This window comes from Aythya ferina, assembly GCF_964211825.1.
Source record: "Aythya ferina genome assembly, chromosome: Z".
Lineage (NCBI taxonomy): Eukaryota > Metazoa > Chordata > Aves > Anseriformes > Anatidae > Aythya > Aythya ferina.
In genome coordinates this window covers 29,150,663-29,171,795 of record NC_140299.1, presented here as the reverse complement: position 1 = coordinate 29,171,795, position 21,133 = coordinate 29,150,663, and the positions used below count along the sequence as shown (strand labels likewise).

Below are 21,133 nucleotides of genomic sequence, written 5' to 3'. Positions count from 1 at the left end.
TACTGTGGGAGACCATGTCAAAGGCCTTGCTAAAGTCTAGGTAGCAGGCTCAGCAGGCTTTTCCTCATCCACCAGGTGGGTCATCCAGTCATAGAAGTAGATGAGGTTGGTCAGGCAGGACTTGCCCTTCATGAACCCATGCTGACTGGGTCTGATCCACCAATTGTTTTGCACATGCACATTAGATGACTGATTCTGTTCTTAGTAGTTTCCATGAAATTCACAATTAGCTTCAGGACCACAGTAATATGCTAAAATGTTAAAAAAATTTCAGAATATTGTTCGGATGGGAAATTGACTTTCTTGGCTTTCATGCGCAGAGGTTTTCTTCCATATTGTAATACCACAACATTGATCATAAGTATTAGCTCCTCTGTTTTTAGATAATAATAGCATGTTTATATTGGTACACAGCTGAAATATTTGAAATGTTAATTCTCATCTACTGATTATTATATTAATATCCCAGTAAATAATACCATAGTTAATTAAGTATCATTAACTATGATTTCACTAGAGTTCATTACAGAGATGACAGCAAAAAATACTTAGATGCCTGTCTGCTAAGCTATGTAAGCAATCCATAAGAAAACCCATTTGAGTATTTTTGGTGTTATTACTAGATCAACAAGATGATTATTACACTACTTGTTTGCTTACAATATAGAATTACAGAAAAATAAAACATTTGACACTGAGTCGTTGTACAGCCACTGTGAAGGGCTGCTAATATTTCAAGTTATACAGTATGAAGGTATATATCTTTAGCTAAAAGACAATGTGTATTCTATCCGATACTTGCTATTTCTTCATCGGTGCCTGTAATTGATGACAAGAAGTCAATTCCTAATTCCTTATTTTGCAAGTCACTAAAGTTACTGGAATATAATTTAAAATTAAAACCTAATTTAATACAATCACAAACTGTACTTGAGTTAACTTGTCTGGAGTTCTAAACAGTTCATGAAATAGGAAATTATTCTGGTTTGTGGGTGTTCGTTTTGTTTTGTTTTGTTTTTGTTTGTTTGTTTGTTTGTTTGTACTAACATGTAGAGTGATGGAAAAATCCTTCACCAAAGCAAACATTTCCAAGCCATAAATAAAACAGGCATAATTCAGTAGGTGATGCTTTCTAGGCAAATGTAAATATGGTAAAGGTGAGTCTGTCACATCAGCTATTTGTTCAAAGAAAAGTTCATGTAAATACTGAGACATGATGGGGTGGCAGGAGCACAGATTTGTAGTAGTAAATAGATCAGAGTTTTGACATATACATAGAACCGAATAATAGATGCAGCTGGGAATAAATGATTTCCCATGTGTGCATGTGCTCTCTGACAACTAAGGGAGAGTGATAGTAAGATTTACTCATTCTCCAACATTGTCTTATTTATCTCCTTTATTCAAAGTGTCAGTGTCTTTGAAGAGACCGAAGTGTCTCTAAAAGCTAAGCTTAGTAGTATTATTGTCAATGTCTGTAATAAAATTGAGGACATTGCACTTAATTGGCAATGTCAGTGCAAGGGCTTACTGAATTTAGAAATTACTGCTTTCTGTTTTCATTTGCCAGAAGTATACTTTCATTAACAACTTTATAACACAACTCCATGTGTTTTGTTTCTAGCATTAAGTTTTTATTGGAAATCATTGTAAAATGTTTGTAAGCAATAAAGTATAATAGATGGTACCTCAACCTATAGTACTTCACAATCCTAGTCCAACTCATGCTGGTCTCGTTAATTTCCAATGTGGGATCTGAACATTGGACACATGTTCAGATTCTTGAATCTAGATGGAATTCATGCAATGTCTCTAACTTTGTGTGGCATGCTCTTGGTGTAAATATTGTCTAGTTTGCACAACTTCTGGAAGTTCTTCAAGTGTTTTAGTAATTCTGATGAACTTTCTAATATTTCATTCTAATAAACACTGAATTTCATAATTTTTCAGTGGATTTAGATTCTGTTTACTACCTTGTATCTCAAGCCCCAGTATATCACCAAGGTATTCTCATAAAGATCCAAAAGACTTCAGTTACATTGAGCTAATCTAATCCCTAGAGGATCTTTACATGCAACTGTTGAAGAAAATAAGGCATAGGAGGCTTGTGACAACCTTTGTAACAAGAAAGAAATTACTATATGATTTATGTCAGATGATTTGAGAACATATCGCATGTTTGTACTACAAGTGCTGTGGAGAGGTAGGATAACTCCCTTATTTCAAATTGCCCTTTGTGTGTGTTTAAAGGATATAACATTGTATTGTTCTCTTTGCATAATTTCATGGTGACAGTTTGTATTATTGTATGCACTGAAATTAAAATCTTTGAGTCACTGCTTTCCAAAACATCATCTTACCCAGTTGGTATGGGATATGCTTTTTTGTTTGCAACTCAATTAGTTTGTATTTTGGTTAAGCTAAAAAGCTCTTTGGTAAATTGCAATTATTATTGCATGTAATAATAACACTTGTACCTGACTTTTAATTACCCTTTTGATTGTTGCTGAAGGTTTGCTAATCATCTCCAATAATAATGTGTTTTTAAAGAATCAGCTGTAAGCATGGTTGTTAGAACAAAGACAAGTGTGTTTATCTTGGGATCTGACCTGTTGATCTACCCCAAAGGTTGCACTTGATCCAGTGATAAGGAGCAGTTATAAGCAGATGTAGGTGTTGTGATACAATCAGTCCTTACTTAGAGACTATGTATGATATACATACCTGAAAAAGGTAAAAGGAAACAAGCATTTCCTTTTCCCTCTCCATCTACAGGAAGATTGTGACTTTTTTTTTGGTGAAACATTGGGCATTCTCTAGCATTTGCATTGCTCCAAAGAACTGCTTCTTGAAACTTCTGCAAGTAACATATGTGACATCTTGCTTACATCCTTCGGACGATCTATTTCCTCTAGCCATAACTATTTTTACTGACAGCAGTGGCTTTGCATTTCATTCATTTTCTTACTTTGCATTTCATTCATTTTCTTACTGTGCTGTAGTAGAGTATTTCTTTGGGGATGGGAGTGGGGAGAGAGTGGATTTACAGTGCTCACTCCTTTCACAAACATTAGGGTGAAATGTTTTTCACCCTGAGCTTCCGCCATTCCTAAATGCTGCATATCACTGTTCATAATCTAAATAGTGTGACTCTAAGGCACATGCAACATCAACTCTGCTAGCAGTTACCTTGTTCATCACAAGGTAAGCAATATCACAATAATACCTTGGCTTGATTAAACAGGTGAATCAGTACCTGCATGGTTGCTGAACACATACATAGGCTATTGCAATGCAAACATGAACTGATGTTAGATTTCCAAAAGAAATATTAAAAAATTAACTGCCCACATGAGCATTGTCTCTAAAAAAACTGTTTATGTTTGTTTTCAGTAGACTGCAAGGCATTTATTTTAGGTTAACTTCAAGTTTCATGCAGCTGATAAAAAAGCTTTTGAAATACTCCATTGTTAACTAACTAAATAAACTAATTAACTAACTAAATCTCCATTGTTAACCAACTAATTAATTAATCTTGTGTAAGTTTCCATAATTAAAAAAACACAACAACAAACAGTAAATTTTCATTACCTTTTCTATATTGTGGTAAGAAACTAATTCTTACTTAGTTAACTGAAAAAAAAAATACATCTAATTCTTGGACAAGTGTATTAATCACCTTCTGTCTGTATAAAAGAGTGAATACTGCTTCCTGCTTTTCTTGTACTCTTGGATAAAAGCAGCTGAATTTTTTTGCTGAACTTGTTCATTGCATGTTTTCATATAATTTTGTAGTCCATATGATTATAATAAACAAATTGGAGACTTATGAAGAGATTGGGCACCTCTCATCTTTTTTTTTTTTTTGAATCATACTACTGTTAAAATGTAATTACTTGGAAAGACTGCATCTTAGCATAAGCAAATACAAGTTAATGGGAAACTCAGAAATTCTAAATAGTATTGTAAGTTGATTACAAGCAATACTACAGAATTTTATGTTTAAGCTAGAAAATTAATGGTTAAGTAAACTTAGTTTAAGTTTTTTACCTTTTGACTTTTCTGTTGTCATGCTTGCCAAGGTACCAGGAGTTGGACTTGATGATTCTTATGGGTACCTTCCAACTCAGGATGTGCTATGATTCTATGATTCTGTACAAATCTTAGCAGTTGGGAAAAAAAGATAAAATTTTCAGGCAGACTTTTCCAGAATAAGGAGTTTGGCTTTGAACCAATGAGTGCTACAGAATTAACAATTTTCAGATATAGAGATGATCCAACTGTACACAGAAGCAAGTACATATTCAATAACTATAAATAGATTATATAGATTATATAGATTATAATAGATTATAATGATTCAAGATGAGTGGTTAAATATGTGAAACATATGATAAAAGGTTGCAGTAGCTGAATAGTTTTTTTGTGGTAAACTGGTTAATGAGGCATATGTTTCATAGTTAGAAGTGATTTAAAAATTTTACTACTGCACACCTTTAACTTTGTGACCTTTTTACACCTTCTGGTTTGGTTTTATTTCTTAAATGCAGTTTTTCATCTTAATATGGGTTCATGTAAAATTTTAAATTTACCCTGTAAAAATAACTGCACGCTCTAAAATACCAGTGAGCTCAGAATTTCAAGCTTCAACATAGGACTATGAAAAATTTAAAATTCATAAGATGCCCGAATGTTGGATTTTCTTGGCTGACATTTGTATGATGTGTTCACAATTTTGCAACATGCACAGTATGAAAAGTGTGTAAGATTACTAAAATTCAAAATCTTACGGTAGAATTAAATAAAAAAAAAAAAAGAATGGAGCTTGATAAATTGCTTTACAGTTTATTAATAATTGTATGAGCTCTTTCTGTTTCCTCAATTTTGGTCATACTTCCCTTCTCTGCTCCTCTTCAGGTAAGACTAACAAACTTGTCCATAAGATTTGTTGAATACTTGGTTTAATGTTGTCACTGAATTAGTTATTTAGTTCTTCGACGTGATGAAATGTTATTCTCTGAGGAGGCAGGGATTTTTTGCCCACCATATTTAATTTGGTTATATCTGTTGCACACACATTTCTACAAATACAACATTTCCCTCAGCTAAATGAACAATACAAATAATTTCTTTTCCTTTTGTTTTCTTTTCTTGAAGCCGATCTACAACTTATCCATACACAGAAACCCAGATGTACAGCCAAAACACTGGGGGAAATTATTTTGATACTCAAGGAAGTTCTGCACAGGTGACAACAGTGGTCTCCTCTCATAGCATGGTGGGCACTGGAGGGATTCAGATGGGTGTCACAGGAGGACAACTCATTAGCAGCTCAGGAGGGACCTATCTGATTGGCAATTCAATGGAAAATTCTGGTCATTCAGTGACTCATACAACGCGGACTTCCCCAGCTACAGTAAGTATTTCAGACTGATGTGAAATCTCTGGGACTAGTTTTTTAGTCACTAAGATGTTCTTTCAGGCTGATATAATGTTTGTGATAGAAGATACAGCAATATTATGCTAGCAGAGTAAGTACTATACAGTACTTTCTTTGTAATATAAGAAATAAATACATGTATAAACAAGATACAGGAGTGAAACCTAAACACAGAGACCTTTCCCTTGATGGGTTGCAAATATTTACATCTTCAAGGTTAAATTTTTTCATGCAAGTAATACATGTGAAAACTTTGGGAATGCTCACAAAGTAGTATGTCTGAGATGAATATTGTAGGGGAATTCAACCAGCCCCACTTAACACTTTTTTTTAAAAAAAAAAAAAGGAAAAGCAATCTTGTTGATTATAATTATGTTAAAATATGTAAATATTATGTAAATGTAATATAATGTAACTTATAAGTAACTTCCCTGCATTTGTAGTTTTGTTTGTTTGTTTGTTTCTCAATATTAGTGTATGTCTGGTAGCTTATTTCAAAATATTTGCATTTCTTTGTTCAGAATACTACTTTGTTTTTACTCATCCATGGCATTTCCTAAACGTGTGTTGTGGAAAAAAAGCTCATTGTGGAAGTGTCTTACAATGCTATGGGAAGGTGCACGCTGTTATAATTGTGATAGATACTATTGTGGACACTTAAACATAGACACAGACCTTTTCCTTAAGAGCTTTCTCAGTTAGTCCTTATTCCTATTAAGAAAATGGCCATCAGGAATACTTTTACCTAATTCCTTCAGGGTATTTTGATGTGGTTGCAGAGATTTGGAAGTAATGGGGAACAGAACTGGGAGATACAGAGTAAGAAGATTTGAATAATGTCCCAATGGAGATAACACATGATTAATAATACTGATTTATCAGTAGTTTAATGGACTATGAAATGAAGGGACTTTATTTTTAAGAACTACTGTAACAAGTAAAAATCTAATATTCTTATTTTTATTTTATCCAAGTTTTATTTGAAATAATGATGAACATTTAATACAGCATTGGGTAATTTATATGATCCAATAAAGCATCTTAAGTTTAATTCCTAGCAGTTGGTATAGATAAATACACAGGTTTTGTACAGTCTGTAAACTTAGTATTTCATATAAACTTTGAGAATGCTTTAACTGTGTAGTATTATTTTCTGAGAGTAAAATTTATGAAGACTCATAATGAGTGAAGAGCATACTTATCAATAATGTAGCAAGAGCCTTCAGCTGGCAACAGATAATTTTGTATTTATTTTCTGTGACTAAATGAAAAACAGTGTTTTCGAACACTTGCCTGCACTTTACATGATTTTAATAGAAAAAAGTATTTCTGAATAGAGCAACATTCCTGTTTCAGATTTATTTAATTTAATCAATACTTTTTTTTTTTCTTTTAAAATGTTCATTTGGCTTATTTGAAAGATATGTCATGCAACTTTCTACATGGCTTTATGATTACCAAGCATAGGTAGAACAAGAATATCTTTCTGTAGTCAGAAGTAAGGAAGTGGGTCTCTAGACCGAGTAAAATTGGAAAAGTGGTGTTACTTTAAATATGTAAATACTGGTGATATTCCAAAGTATCTGTAGTTGATTTAAATTTTTGCACATTTGAATACAAATATTGCCTCTTTTAGAAATCATGCTAGTCTTCTCCTTCAAGTAAGTTCAAACAAGAATAGGTGCAGTTTTGTGGTTTACATATCACATTGCAAGTTTAGTTTTCTATTGTGACAACAGAATAAAGACATGAAATGTTTATCTGAATGTGAAATCAAGTGAGGTATAAATGTGTCCAGTAAACACAAATGAAGAGTAGTAAACTTAATTTTACGTTGGACATGCTAGAATCACTTGAATGATATCAAAACTCTGTTCTTCATTTTAAAGACTAAAAACCGGATTTTGTTGCTGAATTGAAGTCAGATTTGCCAAATTTAACAAAATCTGATGTTCGTTCTATCAACAACACTTTGTCTTCATGTATCAAAAATCAGCCTCTTTTAGTTGCTCTAAATAACCTTTACAGATCAATATTAATTATTCTGTTAAGAATATTAAAAATGCCCATATTTAAATCACAATGATTTAATTGTATTTTTTACACTAAAACAATATCTTCTGTTTTCTTTTTAAGGTACTGTTTATTTTGTATACTATAGTTCTGTAAGTAAGATGTAGTGGATTTCTTTCTAATTAAGTGGGACACTTTAGATTTTATCATTTTAGGCTCTTCATATGTATTGTTCAGCTGAAGTATTGAAGAGTCAGCTGAAACATTAAAGGTTCGACTAAAACTGTAAAGTTAAAACACAAAATCTGTTTAAATTTTACTAGAAGACTTAATTAAACTATGCAAAATAGAGCAATGTAATGTTTTATCTGGATTATACCTTAGAGACCTAGAGCTCGTTTCACTTGTGATCCTCATTTGATCTTCATCATCATCATATTTTTCATTCTTGCATAGAAAAGATATTGGAGAAATCAAAATAACATGTATGCAAACTGATTTGCTATTATAAATTTCAGCAAATATTTCCAAACATTGAATAAATTTGAAGAATAGAAAAAGGATATAGCAATGAATGAGAAGTTACTTATTGCCACATGTAAACAAACCAAACATTGTTTATTTTTGCCATAGTTTTGTTTACATACAAAGTCCTTTTTGTACACTACTACATATACATTATTTCTTTTATGCAGTATTCAATAAAATAGACTCATAGATTTTTTTTTAGTTTAAGTCTGTCTTCACTTTATTTTGTTGTGGCTGAGTTCAGTTTGGGGTTTAATAAAGGGTGAATATTTGTTCATAACTTGATTCATATTAATTTCTCTAAAGCATTTATACAAGAAAGATCTCCTGCACAAGCTATAAGAGGTGATAACAGTGTTTTTATAGCCAAAATATTAAGATTTGTGCACTTCCTTAACTGTTACAGCATAAATACTGTAGTGGCTTATGTTAGAGTTCATAAAGACAATTTTTTTTAGCATTTTCTTCTGTCATCTCACTTCCATTGATTTCATTGTTTCTTCCCATGATATCCTGTGCTCACCTATTAAATTATTTCTCCACTTATTATAAATGTATGTATATTTTTAATACAGTATAGAGGCGTTCCGATCCTAAGACCTATATCAAATATTAGGGAGATAAACAGCTTTGTAAATTGACCATTTTGATGTCAGTATATGTGGATAGGTCAAAAATAGATTGTGAATGCATTGAACAAGAAGTGATTCACCCTAGCTGGTTGACCATTTGAAATGAGTTTACATGTTTCAATTTGTTTGAAAGGTCTTGGCTAATTGGTAGTTATCCTTAAAGACGGGGCAGCTAGAGTTAAAAGTCTAACTTGAAAATTGAATTTCCATATTAATAATGAAACTTAAATCACCTACAAGTGTCTAAGAGCTAATCTTGTGATAAAATACATATATATATGTATATATATAAAATGATCGGATCAGCAAATGTCATAATACTATGAGTTTAAAAAAATACAGTTTTTAATAGTAAAGGTGTTGCTATGCTTGTCAGCCAGTGAGAGGCTTTCCTCCTCCCCCCCTCAACTTTAGTCTTTTGTTGTTTTTTTTTTTTTTTTTTTTCTAACCACCTTTAGGATTGTGCTGCAGATACAGTTGCCATTCATCAGTCATCACCAACTATAGGAAGTCTCCACTGATGCTGTTTCAGAAATGTAGACACTTTCAGTGCAGATCTAAATATGCATTAAAATAAAACCAAAATTAATATGGACATGTATCACCACAAATTATTATTTCTGGTAGCAGTAGAGTATGCTCCTATCCTTAAATAAGGGATGATACCTATCCAAAACGTGTCATGTAATTAATGAAAGAGAATAATAGATGATGTAAGGAAGCCTAGTGTAGACATCATATCCTGATTATAATAGCTCTACTGAAATTATATTATTGTTTTAAGAAAAAAAGCAATAAATGTTAAAATGTTTCATCTAAGCTGAAGCAGTTATCATTTGGAAAATAGTTGGAGATTAGGTTTTATTCATTAATCTCTTTCCCAGTAGAGGAACACTTTCCATGTCCATTCTTCAATTTTTCTGATAATTTGTGGCAGAATTGTTATTCATCTGTCTGTCTTAACAAAAAACAAACTATTTCTGATAAAATAGAAGATGCGTAGATTTTTATGCTGCGAAGGAATATTAGATCGTCTGGTCTGATCTGTTACATTGGCAAGATACTTCCTTATGTCTTCTTCAACTGAGCACATTAACATGCCTTTTTTGGAAAAGAAAAAACATCCATTTTCAGATAGAAAACAAATAATATTTTTTTTCTTTTAAATGAGTCATAACAATGGTTAATCACTACCATTGATTAAAAAAAATAAAAAAATAAAAAATATGTAGTGTGAATTAACTAAGATAATAATTGGAGGATCTGTGGATCCTGTGCCTTTATAAACCCCCTGCTTTAGTTTCTCCTTCAGAACTCTGGAGCATCATGGCTTCTCCTCTATTCAGAACAGTAGATAGTTTTCAATGTTGCATCATGGCCATAATAATTTTTCTTGTTCTGCCCATGTGAGTCCCTTGCTGCAATGTATGTCTTCAGTTGACGCTGTGCCCGTTCCACAAGATAAGGAATACGGGGAAAAGGGAGAATGACCCAACTAAGGTCAGACATACCTACCCTGTCCTGCATCTCACTTCTTCACCTTCCTATTCTCCTTGTTCCTCTTCTGAATTAAGTCTGGCTTACGCTTCCATTTGTTGGCTTTGGCTTCAACTTTTGTTTGTTGGCTTTTGGTCTGTTTTCTAAGTAAAAAGCCTTGTAGCAAGTTTTTCTCATAGTTTATTTCCACTTTGGCAATCAAATATTTATTCTGGTATTTTTATAAAAAAAATGAAGATGGAGTATTCTTGGAAACAAGATTTATTCCAGTGTAGCATTCCAATTATTGATAAAAGTCATTGCATGACACACAATGATTTTGTGATACTGAGATATTCAAAATGGGTGTGTCAGAATCCATGAGAAAATTTTCCATTATTTCCTTTTATTTGAAAATGCACTAGCTGGATGCAAGATGACATTCCATTAATATTCTTTTAACAGTCATTACCAGTGGTGTGAAGGTATCACCTTTCTGGAGAACTGGATCTTTCTGATTCTGACTAAATACCTTTTTTTGTTCTAAAACAACCAATCTCCCTCTCTGCCTTGACATACATGCTTTCAGGTTTGGTTTTAACAATAATCAGAACTCAGCTTTCCTTTTGGCTTTTCACTTTTGATTTTCTTATTTGAGTAACTCCTAAAAATGTGTATGACTTTTCCATGTTTTTCAGAGTTAAGTAGAATGTGCATTCTCTGAAGTTCTCACCTAAGCCTGATTTTTATTTTTTTTTCTGGAAAGTATTTGTATCATATATTGGAGATATTACCAGAGAGAAAAACAGTTTAGAATCTATTTGAAGCTGTAGATAATAGTTATTACACATAGAAAGAACTGGATGACCCTAGAGAGAGAGAGTGGAATTGGTCTCATTGTTTGAGAACCACCATCATGGAAGAGAAACATGGAAAACAGTTTTTCAGTTGTAAATTCAGGAAGGAGAAAGTCATCTGACCTAAACATTTTGGATTTTTATCAACCTATGGCTGTTACACATACTTTTCCAGTTTAATCGCAAAATGTCAGGCTTTAAACTTCATCTGATTGTCTTCAATCTATATGTCTTCACTTCCTCAGAACAGATTTGTGCTAATTAGCTGAATCATGAAAAAGTACTGCTTCTTCTGTCGTTGGTTCTTAGGAAAGCAGGTGGTTTTTTTTGCTTGTTTGTTTGTTTGTGGGTGTTTTCTTTTCTTTTCTTTTTTCTTTTTTTTTTTTTTTTTTTTGTAAGTGGATTTGGGATAGTTATTTGCTATGTCTATTTTATACACATCTGAAATTATAATGCATATTATGTTTATCTAGTAATAAGTTAATGAACACTAATGCATAAACTAACAAGAAGAGTTAATAACTTCCAAATCAGTCATTCACATAATGACTGAACATTGCAGGTTTATGGATGCATGTACTGGGATCAGACTATTGTATTTGTTAACACCAGGGAAATACCCTTAATCAATAATAGCTGTGTCAGAATATAAGGTAATATTTTAGATGGCAAACAAAGTAAACTGAGGGTGAAGTCCAAAATGATAGTTTTCATGGCTACCATGCTTTAATTTAGTTCACCCTCAATATTTATGTTACTGTAAAAGCTGATTATCATGCAATATTTAGCATAGTTCAGTAGAATTTGCAGTGATAATGATAGTGTACATTTCAGTTATCAGTCAGAACATTTTAATAAAAAATATTTTGGTCTTTTTAAGAGAAAAGTAGAAGAAATGTATGACTGATCAAAATAAATGAATATACACTCAAATAAATGAATGTAATTTTTTTTTTGTCTTTCAGCATTTTAGATACAAATAATGTTAGTTTTGCGTGGAACCTCTCAGTGCATATTGCTAGAAATGCAAGGATATCAGTCTTCTATGTATGCAGTACATAATGTAAATGTTAAAATTATTTTCATATTCTTTCTGCGAAATATCGTAATTTAAAAAAAACCTACATTACGTATGTAATTGATGTCCGTATGTGCTTATGTGCTGTTTTGAATAGAAATTAAATTACAAATAAATTAGTGTCTGAAAAATCTGTCTTCAGATTAAACTTATTTTATGCTAAAAACGTTGAAGAGGTGAGTGTTTAGCTTACTTAGGAAGAAGGTTTCTGTTATTAAAAAGAGAGAGATCTTTACAAAATTTAACAAACTTAACTTTACAGAAATTTAGACTAGAAATAATGAACAAAATAATTGGTAGTAAGGACAATTTCTATTGAGAAGGTTGTGATGATTACTCAGTTTAAATACAAATCTGATATCTTTCTGTGCTTGAGTTAAGTAACATGGGTTAGTGTTGGCCAACAATGGTGAGTTTGCATTATGCAGAAAAAGTGGACTAGATGATCCTAACAAAGTGAAAATCTTGTTTTAAAATCTGTGGATTTGTAAACATAGATTTATTGTCCTCAGTGGTACTAATGGTGAAAGCTACTTTAAAAAGAAACCCAAGCCACAACATTCCCCCAAATGACAACAAAGAAAGTTCTTCTTTATTTGGCTAATTGCATAGTGCCACAAACCATTGAAGAAATATGGCAGTGAGGAATCAATGTGATATGTAATGCCTCTTTATAAGTGTAATTTTTACTACTTTTTAACATATTGGTTCTCTAAATAAATGGGACACGTTGCAACAACAAAATGAGAGTAATGCAGTGGAACGAGCAGTACAAAGAAATGAGAAAGAGGACATGTAACTTTAGTGTTGTAGTATTGCTGCAGACTAAGCACTGTTGAACAAATAACCTGTGTTTCAGAATTAGGATTTTTATGTGTATGCATTCTTTGTTGTTTGGTGGTAGAAGGGAAATTCTACAGCTGTATTATATAGTGAGTTGATCTTACCACGATGATGTGCTAAACTTGTATTTATCATATTGCATGCTTTTAAAATTTGAACATTTCTATGTGATTGAGTACTTTAACCTCCTAGTATTCTCCATTGAAACAAGAATAAATCAGAATATTAAATTATTTCCTTGCCAGAGTATATTTTCTTACACAATAATAACATATTCTCAAGGCACTTCTATAAAAGTTTTATATATTTAATATTAAGTAGTTATAGGAAAGAAACAATAAATGATTTCTTATAATTAGTACAATAAAAATATTGGTCAGTCATTCTCTTAAGAAGAAGGGAGAAGCTAATTTTATATGTACAGTAAATTGGAATATCAAAGTATTTTTCAGTTTCTGGTATATGGAGAATTAATTAATCTTATACTGATATGACTAAAATCTTTGGATAGTACTGTGATTTTTGAAGTAGGATAGGAAGGGCTCATGAAAAAAGTACAGGGAGAATGACAAGTGGTTTTAAAAATATAGGTGGCATTTTCGTTGCTTTTGTTTTGGCCATTTAATGTAGCTATTTAATTATATGCCTTTTATTGCACATCCTATTGTCTCTGTCATTTTCGATGTTGGTTTTGCTCGGTTAAATTACAGTTAGGTTCCAATTTTATTCTTTAATGCTGTTGTTATGGAACATCAAAAGATCCGCTGATATTCAAAGAGAAAAGAAGAGGAATGGATGTGAGAGTGTTTATACATTTGCATTTGGAGAATAACTACTGTATATTTAATTAGCGGTGTGATGTTCTTTTCCCTTTAAAAGACAAAATTATTGTGAACAAAGCTTTTTTTCCAAAGGCTAGATCCTGTAGTCTGTGTGACTCCTGAGTTTCCATTTGCTTTGACAGCTGGGAATATTCAAAATGTGCTGCTGCAGTAGTCAGTTACAGTGATATCCTGTCCCATTGAAGCTAATGACAGAAAACCAGTTGAATTACTTGGGGTTGATGAGATGTGCTTGTTATTGCAAAAAGTACAAGTTTTGTTTCAAATTCAGTTGATTTTTTTCAAGCTGTACACTGTTCTTTCTGATTTGGAAGGAAAAACATATGGAAACCTTTCTTAAAATTCTGCTTAGGTTTTGTTTGGTTTTGTTTTGTTTTGTTTTATTAGTGATATCTTTGTTCAGTCAGTCATTGTTGCTTTATTGTTGTTGTTTTGTTTTGCTTTTTTTTTTTTTTTTTTTTTTTTAATATGTTTCAAATAATTTCCTGAGCAAGAAGGAAAGTAAAATGGGTTTAGTCTGTGATCCTATGATATATATGCAAACAACATGCCTTTTTGACCTCATTGGGGAAGTTTGTGTTCAATGGGACCCTGGAATGAGGCCTTTTAGAATGTATGTCCTAGCCAGGAAAAAAAGGAGGCATTTCTGTTAGTCTGTAAGCAACCTGTCAAAACTTCTCTGATCAGGCTTTTTTACTATCTTGTCTTGAGTCCTTTTTTTAATGACATCTATTATCAGATTGAAATGGCGATTGAGACACTGCAAAAGTCTGATGGTCTGTCCACTCACAGAAGCTCTCTTCTCAACAGCCATGTAAGTTGTCTCTTCTTCACATACACTCTCTCTTGCTTGTTCTGCATGCTTAGCCTGCCTCTAAATGTTTTATTTTATTACTACTTTGCAGTCTTAATCTTCCCATTTTATTTGCTTGTAACCTTATACTACATCTCCCATGGCTTTATTTTGTCAGGTTAAATGTCTTTGTGGTATATAGCACTGTATTATCTGTTTTGAAGGCTCTAAACCTGCATTAACACAAATTAACAAATTTGTTTTGCAGATTATAGTGTAAAAGTCAAGGTAATGTTCAAATGATCCTTCATTAGCTAGCTTTTCAAGAAAGTTGCCTACCAAGAACAATCTGTGTGCTCTGCATTAATTTGGGGGCATGTGAAGGATGAAGAGGCAAACAACACGACTAAATATCTTTTGATTATTTTTAGATTTTTCTTCATTTATTCTAACTAGACAATTTACCATGAAATGATTTAGGAATTCCAAAGATCCATATCATGACATGGAAAAAAAAATGAAAGCAGTGTGTTAGACTGAAGTACACTTAACTGTCTTTCTCTTTATTCATACTTTGAAAATCTTAACAGTTAAGAATTTTCCACATAGGAAGCTAGAAGATATATGTGTAAAAAAAAAACAAATATAGTGATAAAACCATTAAATGTAACTTTGACATGAAAGGAAAAAGGACCGAAGTTAGTTTAAAACTTGGTGTATAAAAATAATATTACTTCGTTAGTTCCTAGTCTTTCTTGAAATGCTTTTTTTCTGTCAGTATTTTTATTTTTGTATTTGATATTTTTTCCATGTTGATTGGTTCATATTCATCTTGCCTCTTTTCTTACTTCTCAGCCTAACTTATGTAGGTTATTCAAATTTTTTTATTGCTTTACTGTAGAAATTTAAATTTGGTCTGTGGTCTTAATTTAAAAATGTGGTTATAGAGCCTGTCACTCAAAAATCAAATTAAAAATGTACATGTAAGTAGGATTTAGTTCAGGATATTTTTTTTAATGGGTCTGGTAATTTTGTAATGAAAGCTAGAATTGTTTTGTTGCTTTGTGCTTAAGTTTTTGTGTGTTTTTGTTCTTGTTTAATTGGTTGGCTGGTTGGGTTTTTTAGTTTGTTTAGAAAATGACAAAAGTTAATGAGGAAAATCATACTACACAGTTATGAAACAGAAGGACTTTTAGATTTTAATCTTCTAGATTTTACTTCTTTTGTAAACATCTTTGATTTTATAATAGAATTGCTTTGAAGATAGGACAACCAAAAATATTAAAATTATTTAAATATCATTGTTAAGAGACCATAACATTTTTTGCCAAAATCTCAGAAGGTTGTGTTAGCACTTGAATTTATCCACTAGCTGATAAGTTTATGTTTAATCCCATTACAAAGTCCAGAATTTGTTACAAAACTGAGACTAATTATAAAATAAGGTCCTGTAAACCCTTCCCCTCTACTGTAATCCACTAGTTCCCAGTTCTCTGGAGTATTTACTATTTAATATCACTATTAATTTTATGTGCATCCAACTGTTACAGAAGTGTCATCATGCTATTCCTTTCTTGACTCAAGTTTTTTTCAAAATTATTCTGATGGGAATGTTATCTTTGATTCCGTGGAGTGGAAAAAAACAACAGCCCCTGTATGTATTTTTTTGGCAGTCAAATTTTCCTTAGCCTCAGTCATTTTAAAATAAGTTAATACAATCTAGATGAGACTTATTTGCCACTTTACCTATTTTAAAGCAATGCTTATTGTCTTTAAACTCAAGTAAAGGCAATATGGAGGGAATTTAAGTACAGGTTTGATGTTTGTGTCTTTAAGCTCTTCTTAATTTTGTCATCTACTGCTGGTTGGCATTTATTAAAAGAAATGGCTTTAATAGGTTTTAAAATAGAATTCTAAATTGTACATTTAATTAGTAGTAACTTTCACTTTGCAGGTGATGTATTAATTTGTGGGAAATACAAAGTCTTTGGGTTTTCACGTTGTGATATCTGTATTAGTTTTTTCTGGGATTTTTTGACTGAATTAATGTGTGCTTACTGTAGGGAATTTGTCATTTCCTCTTCTTTTCTCTCCTGATTTATTTCTGCATGAGTCTGACTTATTAAATTAATTGGTAGTTTAATGTTTTATGAATGTTACAGCTCAATCAGAGTCAGAATCAATTTAGCAGGTCTGACTGTAAATATTTCATACTTTTACCAATTTTACCCATACAGTATGGTCAACACGATGAATTAAAAAACTAGAATTCAAACCTGAAAAGTTCAGTTTTAGAATTATGTTTCTTCTTGTGAAGAAAAAAAAAATAAGTCTTAAAAGCTACCTAGCAGCAAATTTATAATATTTGTAAACAATTCTCTTTTTAAAATCATATATTAACTGCACTTTTCCTTCCAGGTTATAATCTAATAAATGATTCCAAACCTTTGCTACTGAAGTAACTCCTGGAGCAAAAATTCTTACATTGTACATATCTTTGTGTGGGAGCTGGGGGGTAGGAGTAGGAGGTGTTTGTTTTTGTTCTTGTTTTTGTGTTGGTGGTGGTGGTTTTGGCAGCCAAGATACAGTTGAATAACATATGTTAGAAAATGATATTGTTAATGAAGTGCACTTAAAGTGAATCCTAATAGGTTATAAGCCATCTGGAAGAAAATGTCTTTAATACTACATAGAGAACTCAATTGGAAAGAAATATGCATATTTTTTTGTCCAACAATTTTTTCCCTTTGGGGAAAACCAAAGTAAAATAAAATAAGAGTACTTCACATTTCTTATCTGTTCTGATTTAATTATGGATTTAATAATATATGACATGTTATATAATACATATTTATAATTAATATATATTTAAATTAATATAAATGTACTCATAGATTTAAAACAAAGATTAAACGTAAAGTTAAAATATAATTACCATTGTTTCTAAGCTCAGATAGGCTTATGTCAGGTCATTAGTAAAATTAACAGCTCAATACACATTGAGGCAAGAGTTTATTTTAACAATTACGTTTTTTCTTCAGTTTTAATATTTTGGTTTAAATAGTTAGGAAAAAAAAGGGAAATAAAATCCAAACAGAAAACAAAATTTTCAAATCATTCAAGGTAAATCTAAAGAAGGATTCCAGAGAACTGAAACCATAGCAAGTACTGGGGAAAGAAGGGGAAAATATTAATATGCCAGAAAACTGAAACAGTGAAACTTAAGAATGTCTTCAACCTCTTTCAACCTATTTCTAATTTCCTTTCTTGTTGTCCTTTATCGTTACATCAAGATGTATTTAATTGTCATTTTTAACTTGTTTTTTTTTTTTTTTTTTTTAAATCTATTTTGCACATTATTGGCAGCTAGAGGTGTTTTATGTTTGTTTGCTGTCTGTAAAGTCCAGTGATGTTAAAGTCTTTTCTTTCATGTTGCCAAAATTACCCACCATTGTTATAAGAAAATATTCATATTTTTCCAAGAACCTCACTCTGTTCCTCCTGGAAGTGAAAGTTAAGCAGACTACAACTGAGGAGTATTGTACCCCTTACTACTTTCAATGTTATTATCTAAATTGCTCTTTGGTTTATATGCAATAGCATTTTTCTTTTTGAATCCAAGAGCAAAAAAAATATATAAATCCTATTCAGTTAAGTATTCTAAAGTCTTTTTATTAGCAGGGAAAGAAAAACACTTTTTCTAATGCATCAGCTAACTATTGTTAATCCAAGGAGTTTATTTGTGCAATTTATGTGAATTACATTCTTGATGATTGTATTTCTGTGAAGTATTAACAGTTTGTCTCCAAACCATAGTTGCTGTGTGGTACTGAACCAAAAGTATTTTACGAAATAGACATTTACTTGAGATCACAAGTGCAATGAGTTACACTATTTCTTGGTAATTCTGGAGATCCTAAAGGATTGTGATGTAGCTAGCAGTTCTGGGATCCCTGTATAGAAATGAAGTTATTATTCAATAGACTTGAAGAGTGACTTCAAAACTGTCATAAGTTAATGTTGTATGATTAAGATAATAATAAAGTAGTAATAATAAAGTTTTAGTGAATTAATAATGAATTTACCTTTTTTTTTTTTCCCACCTGTTTTATATGTCATACAGCTTCAGTGGCTTTTGGACAATTACGAAACTGCAGAAGGAGTGAGCCTCCCAAGAAGTACCCTTTACAACCATTACTTACGACATTGTCAGGAGCACAAGTTGGATCCAGTCAATGCTGCCTCCTTTGGAAAACTCATACGGTCAATCTTCATGGGATTACGGACACGAAGACTTGGAACTAGGTTTGTGTTAATGGAATTCTGAACTATAATAGAAAATGCAAGCAATAACTGTGAGTAACAAACTTGTCTGCTATTCAAGAAACAAACAAAGAGTTTAAACATTACAGTGGTTTTCAGTATGTCAGGTCTGTCTCTTAATTTCAAACAGTTTTATGATTTCCAGATGTTATTTTTACTTTTCCTGATTTTGATGGTTAATATATTTACATTTTTATATTTACACTGCATGTTCTTATAAGCATAAATAAAATAGAGTCTGTGTTTGGAAATTACTCAGGATTGTGTTTCTTCATGACTTCGAGAAGTTGCATTTTGTTGTTGTTGTTGTTGTTTGTGTTAGTTTTGTGGTTTTTAATTTATTTTTTTTAATTATGATTATTTCTCTTAAGTGTAAAATTCTGGGTAATATTTGAGAGAGTGAACTAATTGCCCAAAGGTTGTAAAATGACATCTATGAAAAAAAAACAGGTATGAAAGGGGAGTCAGGCCTAATTTGTGGATATAATATTCCAGTCAATGTAAACTGTAAAGTAATGTGATGTATATGCATAAAAATGTTCTTACAGTGCTTGTTCTCTCATAAAGGGGCAACTCCAAATATCATTACTATGGGATTCGTGTCAAGCCAGACTCTCCTCTTAATCGACTACAAGAGGACATGCAATATATGGCTATGAGACAACAGCCCATGCAGCAGAAACAGAGGTAAAGTGTGAAATGAAGATGAATACTTATTAATAGTTCTAGTTCATAAAGCCTTATGTTCTCTTACATCGAAAATTCGAATGAGAATTCTGTTCACTTCCTGTCTTTGAATCATAGAATCATAAAATGGTTTGGGTTGGAACAGATTTTAAAGATCATCTAATTCCAAACCCCCTGACATTGGCAGAGACACATTCCACTAGACCAGGTGGAAGCCCCATTGAACCTGGTCATAAATACTTCCTCCACGGCTTCTATGGGCAATAGAAAAACAGAAGTTCGCTGTTATGCAACTGCAGATACACACTGAAGTCACACATCAGTCAACATAAAAAAATATTGACCTGGAAATCATTATAAACCCGCAAAAATTAATAATAAAAAGTGAGATGTGATACAACCAGACTCTTTTAAACTATCTTGAGATCTTTTACCACAATCTGATGAAAAGCATTAAAACCTTGAATTTTAAATGTTATTGTTTTTAATATGATACAACTTTATATATAAGCTGTTTATAACTGAGCTCGTGGTTAAGTTCAGTTTGACATTTATTTCTTTTCCCTGCGAAGGACAAAGATGACCATAACAGTTTGCCTGTAAGTGATTTAGGTATTTTCTCTTAGCATCTATTTTTACTGGGGATCTTCTGAAATCTCTGAAGTATTTGAAAGCAGTGGCACTTTTCTGGGAAGACTGAAGGAGATTTTTATTTTAATTTTTTTCACAAATGTCAAAATGACAGCAGAGGCCTATGCTTTTGGTGAAAGAATGTGCAGATATGCATATAGAAAAACCTGTATTGAACAGACATTTTTAGGGGGGGAAATGGAAGTCAGTACACTTCTTTGAAATTACTTTTTCGTTGAATGATGTCACTAGCCTCCCGTATTACACTAAAGTGAAATATCTAAGATGCCTGAGAAATATATCTAAGAAAAGCATGTTTTATCCATTTAAGTGCATTCACTTACAGGTTTCATTCACTCATGCTCAAAATCAAATGCATGCCCCAAGATATATGCCACAGTTACCTAACCAGAATTGTTTGTGTGGGACATGGAAGATAAAGGATGCCAGTTAACAAATCATCACCACCTCTTTTGTGTTCTTAATTCACAATGACAGAGTGATTTTGAAATTGTATTATATGACTCTAGGGAGTGGACACAATTTTTCCTTACTATTTGCCTTAATGTTTTGCTTACTACCATATATCTTGCATAGTTCTCTTGTTTTCCTTAGCTAGGGATGTTTGGCAGCGTTTTCTTAACTCTTTTAACTTTTCTTAACTTTTTAGGTCAGTTTGGCCTATGAATGAAGTCATACATCTGGCATTGTGTAGCGTTTTGTGCTTATCTTTCCTTCAACCCGTGTTTCATATGTGCACATGCATGCTCCCTTTCATATTCAGTTCATACCACACTTAAGCTTTGTTGCGATAATATGTAAAGATGTTGATTAAGGATGGAAAGTACAAGGCAGTGAGTAAGACAGTACATTTTGGAAAGTACAAGGCAGTACTTTTTCTGTTTAGTCATACCAATTCGTCCATCTCTATCACCTCTTAATTGGATAAACACTTTTAGTCCTTTCTTGCAAAAAATGCAGACTGAATATA

The 21,133-nt window shown here is 32.0% G+C and overlaps 1 protein-coding gene across 5 annotated transcripts in view; it reads left to right on the top strand.

The window, feature by feature from the left end:
* The window catches only part of RFX3 (regulatory factor X3), a 128,583-nt gene that overhangs the window by 77,820 nt on the left and 29,630 nt on the right, over nucleotides 1–21,133 (top strand). For 3 of the 5 annotated variants that reach the window (XM_084504000.1, XM_084503999.1, XM_084503998.1), the window contains 4 exons: nucleotides 5,158–5,416; nucleotides 14,449–14,523; nucleotides 18,626–18,807; nucleotides 19,393–19,512. In XM_084504000.1, coding sequence (XP_084360126.1) covers nucleotides 5,158–5,416; nucleotides 14,449–14,523; nucleotides 18,626–18,807; nucleotides 19,393–19,512 — 636 coding nt within the window. The remainder of the gene's footprint in view (nucleotides 1–5,157; nucleotides 5,417–14,448; nucleotides 14,524–18,625; nucleotides 18,808–19,392; nucleotides 19,513–21,133) is intronic. The other 2 variants (XM_084503997.1, XM_084503996.1) reach the window with 1 other exon arrangement.